Source organism: Aricia agestis, chromosome 3 (assembly GCF_905147365.1).
Source record: "Aricia agestis chromosome 3, ilAriAges1.1, whole genome shotgun sequence".
Classification (NCBI taxonomy): domain Eukaryota; kingdom Metazoa; phylum Arthropoda; class Insecta; order Lepidoptera; family Lycaenidae; genus Aricia; species Aricia agestis.
Window position 1 is genome coordinate 6,837,136 of NC_056408.1, and position 11,686 is coordinate 6,848,821.

The 11,686-nt window shown below is 33.7% G+C and overlaps 1 protein-coding gene across 8 annotated transcripts in view; it reads right to left on the reverse strand.

Moving 5' to 3' along the window:
* Nucleotides 1-3,578, reverse strand: part of LOC121725778 (protein held out wings) — a 62,252-nt gene extending 58,674 nt beyond the window's left edge. For 7 of the 8 annotated variants that reach the window (XM_042112888.1, XM_042112886.1, XM_042112892.1 and 4 more), the window contains exon 1: nt 3,249-3,578. In XM_042112888.1, the coding sequence (XP_041968822.1) occupies nt 3,249-3,375 (127 nt within the window). In that variant the 5' untranslated portion in view covers nt 3,376-3,578. The remainder of the gene's footprint in view (nt 1-3,248) is intronic. The other variant, XM_042112890.1, reaches the window with a different exon arrangement.
* Between the last annotated feature and the right edge of the window lie 8,108 nt (nt 3,579-11,686).

Sequence of the window (11,686 nt, forward strand, 5' to 3'; positions counted from 1 at the left end):
CATATAGTGAAACAAACGTTTACTTTAGAGGTTCCCATGACTAGAGACCTTTTGACTATGTATTTGCATATCATTGATCTACCTATGTGAGAATTAGTGACCATGTTAAGTTAAATATTTGATTTCTAGACATAATTAAACCTATATTGCAGCAAATCTACTATGTAGACCTTCTATACATAAAAGGTTTAGGTACTCGATACATGCATAATGCATAGTAATATAGAACTAATTTTGCAATACCCGGTACCCCTTTTTTACTAATAAAATATTTAAACAACACAAGTAAAACTTGTGTTATGCACAGTGAAACAGTACGTATACATAATATTTTTTTGATATGGGATTTTTTTATAATCAAAGCGATTGATAAAAGGAAAGCAAAGAAAGAAAAAACTGAAACTTAAAGTTTGTAATTAGTATTTACAACCATGGAGAAAACAATCAGTGATAATGACAATGGAACAATGTTGCCAAAGCAGATCAATATTTTTTCAAAGCAAGAATAATTTCAAGCTCCCTAAAGCGCTTATTCCACTTATCCTAGCTAGGATGTCCTAGCTAGGATCCAAAAAAATTTAGTCAAGTGGAATAACATTTAGAAAGCTAGGATCCTAAATCGGAAAAAATGTGGCTTCTAGCTGACTAAATCAGTGTTGCCAGATGGTTTCAACCTTTTATCTGTAGTGGGAACTGCTAAATCTGTATTAAAGTCAATTTATATTATGTTATAAGATCTGGAATCCATTCGTTGGTAATTTCTTAAGTCTGCTATTTCCAAGTAGTTCAGAAAGTTCATAATTCATAATTTTTCGTGGAGCAAAAATTCTTTGAACCATTTTTTTCGCCTTTTATTTATTTTTATTTTCATTGAGCAAACAGCTAAGCCTATGAGAAGACCAATTTTTGTTGCTTTGATAGAACTGGAGCCATTAAGAAGACGTCTGACCAAAATGACAACTGATTTAGTCACTAAATTAGGACAAGTGGAATAAGAAGCTTCTAATTAGTCTCCTATGTAGGATCCTAGCTAGGACTTCTAAATAGGACAAGTGGAATAAGCGCTTAACCTAAGTATGATTAAGAAAATAAAAAAATCCAAACAGGTTTTATATCCTCTAAGTGTACGAATATCAAAGCTTGAAGGTACTATTAGACACCTCTGCCATAATTCAGATGTTTTCAATATTAACATAAATGTATTAAGAGCGCACCTGACCCTAACTTGACTACATACTTAAACCTAGATCTCAAAATCTGTATGGTCTAGAAAACTGATTTTTTAACACTAGTAACTTCAGTTCATGAAGAAATGCTCAAGACGAAAACACGATTGTCGATTACTGAAAAAATGCTCGATAGTTTCTTTTTAACAAAAAACCTTGTTTAAGACGCATTTTTGCTTGGATCTTCGAAGTTGACTGTCTTTTCTTTAATATTTTTTAATATCTAAAAAGGCATTGATAAAACCTAAGTTTGCTCAAAACAATTTTTTCATTATCATTATAGTTCGTCTTTTATTCAAGTAAAACTAACTTGACGATGATTCCGCGTCGTCCTTTTTCACCTGGCATATGAAAGACGGGCGTGAGTGTGACGATGTTTGATTTTTTGAGTCGGGAGCGCTCTTAAGACACATTGTTTTCTTTTTAAATCAAATTACAATTCTTGGATCACTCCACGAGGACTAGCTCGTAAATTGTTACTGTTCTATGACATAGTATGAGGTGTCACAGCGGTCCTTGCTTTTAGACGTGCCTTGAATTCATAGTTACATATTCTACTTGCTACTTTTAATGTTATTAGAATATTTATATAATAGGTTTATGGTTGTGATTAATCAGGACAAAGCATTGGTGGTCTCAGATTTAGCAATTTTAACAAACTCCAAAATCTTCATATAAAACCTGCTTCGAATACTTGGACATTAAGACACTCATTTATATTGACAATAGCTAGTAACAATTTGTTATCATTTTTTTTTAATTTGAGTGACGTCATTTTAACGTGTGCAAAGGTTTGATATCATTGTAAGTATGTATTGTAGGTATAATTATATGTTTCACGTTTTCTAACATTTATGGAATCTTCTCTATTCCAAATGTCCCAGATAAGAACTAAAAATAATAACTAGGAAACACATCTCAACAGCATTTCGTTATAATATAAATACTTACCTATATATACATTATGCATCCGGTTGATAACAGTATTCGCACTTATAATCCATCTCAGAATAGAATAAGTGCATTGACCACGGCATCAGAAAGTATTTAAAGATTAGAGTTATAATTCGAGGGCGCTCAGATAAGTCAGCGATTGTAAAAGTAATAAGAATAAATTATACTACTTAATCAAGATAAATAAATTAAGACTGAGCCTTATAAAAATTAACTACTTAAATAAGAATATATGCAAATTTTAAGTCAAATCGTAAGAAGTAAGAAAAAGTTAATTTACTTAATTATATTATGTCACTTAATAATAATTTAAATACATTCCACAATAGAAAAGAGAGCATGCCTGCATACAAAGTGCACAATCTATTATCTAACATAAACAAACCGGAACATACGGAGTTATAAATAAAAATATAAACCGTTAATAGTTGTAACTTAGATAAGGATAAGTACATTGGACGTACTACCGGCGGACTGGTTATTAGCAGTAACTATAAAACGAGGCTATAGCCTATAGCCGATTTTGATCGGTACGCTTGCGCCGCTTAACGCTTTGCGTACAAATCTTGTATGACTGAAAACGGTGGGCTACGGTACCTATACGAAGTGGCGACATTCCTTTGCTCGCGCGGAATGTAACACGGCCCTACGAACAGGTTATCCGCAGCCACAGGGCTCGTGATCCTTCTATACGCCCTCATTTCTTAGTCTCAACACTAATTGCACTAATTGAAATAATAAACTAAGACTAGGGTTGTCAAAATTAAACATTCATTAGGTACATTTTACAATGTAATCGACGTCCGCTAGGTACCTGGAGTGAAACAGATGCTGACCACAAGTCGTGGCACGGACGTTCTGATTTACTTCACTTTTCGAAATGTGGGATCGTGTTACAAGCTTCACAAGACCATAACTCGCCGGAGCGAAGACAAAAATAAACTTATTATCGTGTACGTTTTAGACTCATTGAATTATGATCAGACGATGACACATTGTACACAAAACGAAGCGAAAATTACACGTACACACTAAGCTGTCAAAGAATTTTAAGTAAATTTGTAATACCTTCATCCAAAAGTCGCTCCATGTGCATGAAAACATTCGGGAACGCAGCCAGTTGCTTCCTGTCTTTGAGCAACTGAGCTAAGTAGTCCGCTATACTTTGCGTCGAAGGATTGGTCGTATCACACATATTGAAATCAATTTTGATAACTTTTGACACGTATTTGTTTCTCAAAACTTTTGCAGATTCAACAGTACTTTATTAATAGGTTATTGTTATTTTGTGAGAATTCTTGTTAGAAAAGTTAACTTCACTACCACACACATCGACGTTTCGGTCACCACTAAATGACGAAGTTGACCGAACTGAAGTTGTGGGCGAATATAGCTGCGCCTGCGCTCTCGAGTGGATTTTTTGTGAGCGCGTGCGACTTCTGTCCACAGTGTAGGCGTAATAATAACCTATGTTGTTCTCGCTCGCACTCACGCCCCACATTTTCTGTCCCGCTCGCGCAAGCAGTACAGATTTGACGAGGACGCCATCTAGTTAACCTACTTACAACTATTATAAACGTACAGTCGTTCATTAATGTGATGACGAATTAAATCAGCATCATTCTAACACAAGAGTGTTCTAGGTAAACATAATTATGAAGAAAAAACTTACAAGTTCTTCGTAGACCTTGATTTCATATTTAATGCATAGGTAGTTATTTTTTATTTATAAATATTTATGAACCATACATGACAACATATATTGCGACGTAGGGAGTAGGGACATAATTCAAATTAAATACGGTATGGATAGGTATCTTGATATTCTAATGTAGAATAACAAAAAAATAAAAATAATAGATTTATGCATTAGACATCTTACATCAACTAAAACCTATGTTTCAAATGAGATTTTAAATTATTGTCAACCTTACAATCAAATGTATTTTTGAATGTGTAACAAACTATTCTTAGACGGAAACAAAAAGGTAAAATTAACGAGACAACTATAATGGTTTCACCCTTCCCACCAAAAAAACGTGTATACAAAACAATAAATATCAACAAAGACGTACTTAAACAAAATAACTAGCACAAACAAAAAATGTCTGCATATTTTCGTTACAATTTGGAAATACTTTGCTTCACAAAAATATACTTACTATTAGTTTGCCATTTTCTTGAAAAATATTTTTTACAAAGAAATGGACCATACAATTTGGTGAATCATTGAGGATTTATAACTATGATCTATGATGAAAGATTTTGACGGCAATTTGTGTAAATACCTTGATTACTTTCATTGAAAAAAGCGCTGGTTTGGAATAATGTAAACAGAAAAAATACAAAACAAAAGTAACAGAAAAGGCTAATTTACAGAGCAAATAGAGATTATTATTATTAAAATATAACATAATTTAGGATAGAAAAGCATAAAGAAATAGCCCTTATTAATAAATATGAAATAAATGCACATTTCGTTTCACAGAAATTTTTGTAATAAAAGATAAGTGCATCCAATCGAATTGATAGAACTGGTAAACCAACTTGTGATACGACTTACGAGTAGTGCTATTGTTAGAGAACAATTGACAAAGAAAAATCTAAAAGGGAGAAATCGGTGTGAGAATATAGCTTTAATTGAATTTTAAAGTAAGTATGTAGTTGAATTGTGCAATCCGTAGGTTGGATTGTGCAATATAAAAAAGAAACTTCAAAACATAAGTGGGTGTGTATGTAGGAGTATGATTGTGGAAGTTGTTATGTATAAATTAATGCAAAAATAGTTTTTACCTATATGTTAATAAGTAAGTTACAATGTATATTATAAATTGCTTTCCGTAGGATGTAAGGAACTGTAGTTATTATTTTAGTAAACAGTTTTCCTACAGTATAATGTAAAATGAGAAATTAATCATGAATTTAAGGGATTGAGAATTATAATATTAATTTAGATCGGGAAAATGGGGTGATGTCTAAGAGGAATTTGCACCAGAGAAGAAATTAAATCACAAGCTTAGATACATCTTTTGAGAAAAAATCGGACAGTTATTTTTTATTCACTTCAAATTTATCAGATAATATTATTGCAATAATGGCGAATCACACTGGGCATTATAATATTATTATTGTGTTAGTAAGAAAATTTGTATCTAATCTATGATCGAACAGCTTGGAACATACCTATTATAAAACGTTGGTAAGTAGGTGGGTTGTTGGTACAAAAAATAAAGGTAGTAAACAACAAAATATATACAAAAGATCAGGAGGTTAAGGAGGAAGTAAACAAGGTACATGGTGGGTGGACTATAAGTGCTCCACACTTCAACGTACATAACTAAAAACACCTACTGTACGTTATGTAGGAGCTTGAATTTTAAGTCTTACTAATCAATAAGTTGTTCATAAGGTAGCTGGTAGCGTCAGTCGTAATTTTGCTTTTATTAAATTTAACTTAGTATCTAAGATGCTATAATAATTGGGGACGAACAAAGTATATTTTTATTGAAAACATTTTCTCAACGTTTAACAACGTTTCTGTCAAAATTTCGATTAGGACGTTTGCAGTAGAATTTTGGTCGGTTTATTTACTGTATGTGCTAGTAGCAGTTGTAGCACCCTCTGATTCGACATATTCCCTATTATCTAAAAGTTTAAATCTCACTAATATTATAGAACACCAAATGCTGGCGAGTTTTTAAACCGTCTCAAAAATTCCCTGCTCTGGATCAATTAAAATCACCCGAGTTAGTTTCGTTTTATCAATTTCGTTAAAAGGATAAATGGATAATTGACCCCTATCCGATGGTCTGGGATCTATCGAATTAAACGAACAAAATCAACTTCCACGCTCTATTTCTGAAATAAAGATCGGTTTTCAAGTGAGATTAATTCACGATTGATAACATAAATTACTATTTGATTAACTTATATATGTCTTCTTAAATAATTAAGATAACTATTAATTTAACTAAAATAATTAGGTAACATTAATTTGGTACAAACTATCTAAAAACGAACGCAGGTAGTAAAAAGATTTAATATTATGTATAAAGGAGCAAATTACTAATAATTTATTATAAGAACAATCAAAATTGAACAAAATGTTACGGTAGGAACCTAGATAGAATTTATCAATATTTTAAATCACTTGCGATTTAAATAAAACGCTTAGGTTTAATAAATTGAGTTCGTAAGTGATAAAAAATACTTTGATAATATTGCATTCGCGTAAATCATCAAAATCATCATTAAAATTATTTTTTAACAAAAAATTGAACCCGACTTCCAAGGAAAAAACAATATTCTTAAAATGACCTAAAAAGTATGAAATAATTCTTATTATTCATTAGTGCCTTTTCAAAATTCAACTAAATCTCAACGAAATCTGTACTAAATTTTAAGTCGGTACCAGCCCAGAACTGAGATACTTGACATTGAACTTAGCCAGTACCGACTTCAAAAGAATAAAAGTTGAGTACAGAATTCGTGGAGATTTAGTCGAATTTTGAAAAGGCACTAATGAATAATAGGAATTATTTTATACTTTTTAGGTCATTTTAAGAATATTGTTTTTTCCTTGAAAGTCGGGTTCAATTTTTTGTTAAAAAATAATAATTTTACTCTTTTTAGTTATCTACAAGACAAGGCTTTATGCGTAGACTAACCACTACGAATATTAATTATGTATATTATATTACTGTAAGCGAAATTGTGGTAAATGCTTGCAGTTATCTAAGCGATGCTGCAATTTCCAAAATTTTATCTTAAAAGGTTCGGGAGTTCTGTTGCCTTTGAACCAAGAGACACCATCGTATGAAATTTCTTTATTCGAAACATAATATGTTTTAATTACAAGAAACAACATTTTAACCACTTTGAGTGTTTTGATAAATTTCAAGGATTGCGCATAGATCCCATCATCAGCTCATCACTTTCGTAATTGTTATACAAAATTAAGATTTTATCCTATACAACAACACAATAATTTTGAAAATCGGTTCACAAAATGCGAAATAATCATCAAAAACATCTGCTTCGATGCAAAATATCACGAAAAGTACCATTGGGTTAAAATGTGATGACCAATGGTACAATTATAGTTGTGATGATGATGATCAACCAAATTGATGTGTTGGCTTATGCTTTCAGTTGTTTAAACAACGCCGAAATCCCCGAACCTGTCTCTATAAGGATTAAAAAGTTCTGTTCGGTACCTTCGGATCCAGGGTATAACCTGGTGCAAAATCTTACTTTTTGGTAGCACTTACCTCGAATGCTTAAAAAAATCGAAATCACTATATGTTTCCATACAAATTTCAAGCAGTCCCCTCAATTCCTCAAGGATCCCATCATCAGATCACCATTTTTGTGAACATGGTACCAAACTCGGATTCAACCCTGTACAACAACAAAAGAATCATGAAAATCGGTCCACAAACGGCGAAGTTATGGTTGAACATACAAAAAAAATACAAACAGACGAACATATAACCTCCTCCTTTTTGGAAGTCGGTTAAAAAACTAAAAACAAACTCTACTAAAATCTAAGTGAAGCAAAACGTAACATGAGAGAAAATTATCCAGTTAGTTTCATTCACTTACTTTAAATTCTGCTCATGTTTTGAGGAATACAAAGAAGCGTGCAATGAACGTCAATAAAAAATAACCCTTTCTGGTTTAGTAGTCTGTCAACATTTCCAACGAGATGATGGCAATCACGAACAGCAAGAATCTACTAAATGCCTTAAAGATAGACGATAGTGGTGTTGCATAGTCAAGTACTTTCGATGCCCTACGGCGATAGAGTAAAACTATTGGCACTGATTCCTTGATGGAAACCTGATTAAAGGGTCATACTTGTTAGTTAATATAAGATTCCGAATAAAATGTTTTACTGTAACAAAAAATCGGGTATCGTGCATTTTTCCAGGATAAAAAGTATCAACTTTACTCAAATTATCTCCATACCAAACAGCAAAATCGGTTCTGCGGTTTGGGCGTGAAGAGGTCACATACAGACAGTCATACACACTTTCATTATATTAGTATGGACGTGACTGCGTGATTAATGAATAAAATAACGTAGCGAATGCATGGTTAATACTTTTAGATTAGATGCAACTTATAATAAAATATTCTTTTACTAGCCGGCAGACATAACATAATTATAGGTAAGAAGCATCGCTGATAATTATAGGTAAGAAGCATCGCTGAAAAAATAATATTTATTGTCACATAGTGCAGGTTTGACTATATTAAACAACAAAGTAAAATGGATGTGGTATTCTGGCTTCAGGTATCCCGTACCAATAACATTTTGCAAAGAACTGGTGACACTGACTAGAACACACCGATACAGACTCATAAATCGTGATAGCAAACATTCATGGGATATATTTAAATAGAAGACGGTAAAACAATAAAAATGTTCAATTTATAATGTTGTTGAGTAAATACGTAGGTACGCAGGTAGGTTACGCTTAATGATTTAGTTTTCCTTGAAACCTAAGCTAATAAACTTGCTACTTTACTATTTTATTGAACAACCTGTAACATCTGCAATATTACAATATTTTAAGCGCATCTTTATCATTGTTTGTTTAGCCACACTCGTAGACATTTTTTTTATTAGCCTATAGTGTCCCACTGCTGGGTAAAGGCCTCCCCCAGGATCTTCCACTGTTCTCGCTCCTACGCCACCGATAGCTAGCCTGGCTGGTATGCCTCCAGCTCGTCACGCCACCTTTTTCTAGGCCGGCCTCGGCGGCGGCGTCCATCTTCGGGTGCCCACTCTGTTGAGACCCGACATTTAATGATGATTAAATTTTAATTTAATTAAGAGTTTGACAGTTAATGTATTAAGTCAAAATCTTCACTGAATTACAATCAGTTAAGTAATCCAGAAAAAAGCAAGCACTTACACGAAAAAGTATGAATTTTTACACAAAACAGATAGTTAAATATTATACTTTGAAACTAGATTGAAAGGGAAAAATATTATGAAAGCAGCCAGACACGTCTCGTTTTGTACTCGAATATTTATGTCTACATCTACAGATCTAAATAAGGTTACAAAATCGTTTAATTGTAAAGCCAATTCACTGCAAACTACAGTAAGATTGTTGGGATATTTAACGTAACTCCTTAACCACATTTTTCACAGATTTGCGCGCCAGACATCCATAAAAGTAAGATCAGGCCAAAAGCCTCCTATGGTATCTCGTTTCAATAATTACCTAAGCTAACTCGTATATACCAAGTTGGAAATAAAGTAGCGCCGCAAATGTCAGTTACGAGTTACGGTCAGATCACACAGAAACAAGACGAAATGGCACACGACGCGACGGCAATAGGGATGATAACAAGGTCAAAATTTGGCAGATTTTTTTAAATAAAATAAAGACAACGGCTAAAATAAGTACTTGTGAAATTTCAGCTTTATAACTTAAATGTATTTTTTTGTTTAAATACTCCTTCAAAGTTGGATAGTAGAGTCTTTTTTTAAATATTATTATTTGTATACCATTCGATAACTTGTGTAATTTTAAGCTACTTTTTTTATAAAACCACTTTCATAAACGCAATAATTAATAAAGCTATCGAACAAAGTTCTCCCGCGATGCCTACAAGCTACTTTGCGGTGACGTCATAATCGAGTAGCTGTTTGTATGGAGCATGTCGGGCAGGTCTGTTTTATGAGATTTTTGAATTGTTCTATCTTGAAAAGTTTTTAGCTAACATAGTAATTATTTCACCGACGTTTCTATTTCGGGAAGGTCCTTTAATTACCATAAAAAAATAGTCATCATGCCTATTGTGACAAATCTGGTGCATCATAATCGCGCTACACATAATGTAAGTGCATGCCTTAGACAGATTTGCAGCCATCATGATTATCCAATATCCAATATAATAATAAATAGGCTGACACAATGTTACTATAGGACTCAGAGAAACTGCTCTTCACCGCGAGGTGTTGCGAAGCGCAGCGCGGCGCTACGTGGTGTGCTTCGGAACACATCTAATTCCATTCCATCTACTTTGGAGTGTGATTCTTGACTGATGATGACTTTGGAGAGTTCTGATTGTGAGTATAATCACTGTACTACAATTTTTAATAATGCACTGCAGCACCATGACGCTTCGCTTCGTTTTGTTGCTAACTGATCCTTAGGGTCCAGAGTTTTCAGACTTTCACCGTCTATGCTGGTGGTAAGGATAATAATTATCATTTACAAAGTGCCTTGTTCTAATTTGTTAGTTTGCCTTCAAAATCACCACAGTATTATCCTTCTACCGCTGTTTTCCGTAATGCAAATAATTACGATACTGTTAACTGTATCATTTTATTCTTTACAATTTTAAACTAAATAGAGAGGAGAGGAGAGGATAAACTAATTTACATTATAGAGGCAACTGTTCTTATTGACGAAATCTGCTAGGTCAACATCAAATTTTTGCATGAAGACACCAAAAATGCAATATTCGCAGTGACCTTATGGTCGTGTAGACGCATTTGCACTAAAGCGTATGATTATCGCCTTGTCGAGCAAGTTTAATGTTAATTGTAGCATCGAAGAAGTTGATTCAAAAGCAGATGGTGGACCGACGTCATTTGGTCGGCTTTTGTCAATTCAATGTTAGTCGTTAACTGTCGGCTGGGTTCTTAAGAGGATTCCACACCGCCGTTTTTCCATACAAACGTTGTCCCCTGTTTCCTCCCTGGATAATGCCGGTAGAGTTATGATTTTTTTCCTGAACATTCATGGCCACTATTAGCATGTCCCTATGTTTTCTTTTTTTTTCATAATTTTATTATAAAAAAAGATAAGAACGTCCAAAACCCCAAAAAAATGGCCTGATTTTCCTCTGTGTTCAAACACCCAGAAAAAAAATCTGGCTAAAATATACAAAAAAAATAAAACATAGGAACACAGCTCAAGCCTTGCTGTAATTCTTAATGAAAAAAGTACTTAAATCGGTTAAGTTTTGGAGAAGGAATCAGCGGACAACGAATCGAAGATTTTTGTTCTTTTATTAGAACTTTTGTCGTGTTGTCTCTATCGCGCTCTGCGGTGGGAGACTTGAGATTGGTGAGACAGCAATACATTTTCAATTACCTATTTCCAATTTCTCTCGCCCCTGGTGTATCCTCTTAACGCGTCCAAATTAATCCGTCCATCGTGAGTATCGCAGACACAATAGATTTTCAATTGTTGTGCTGGCAGCCGGCTGCCGCTCGGGGCTTGATAGAAGTAGGTCATCTGCCTATGACAAACAATACCAACTTTAGTTTATGCGCATAACTTATAATCTACATTAAAAGAAAAATAACCCTAGTTTGTCACTTTTTGGCGCTTAGATTCTTTCATGTGGGATGGAGTGCCGTGTGCAACTCATGTCCGGCTTACTGCCTACGTGGTGAGCGAGAAAAACATTACGTCACCATTACAACCGTTTCGGATCGGAACTTGCATAAGTTTTTCATAACGCAAGCCTACTAG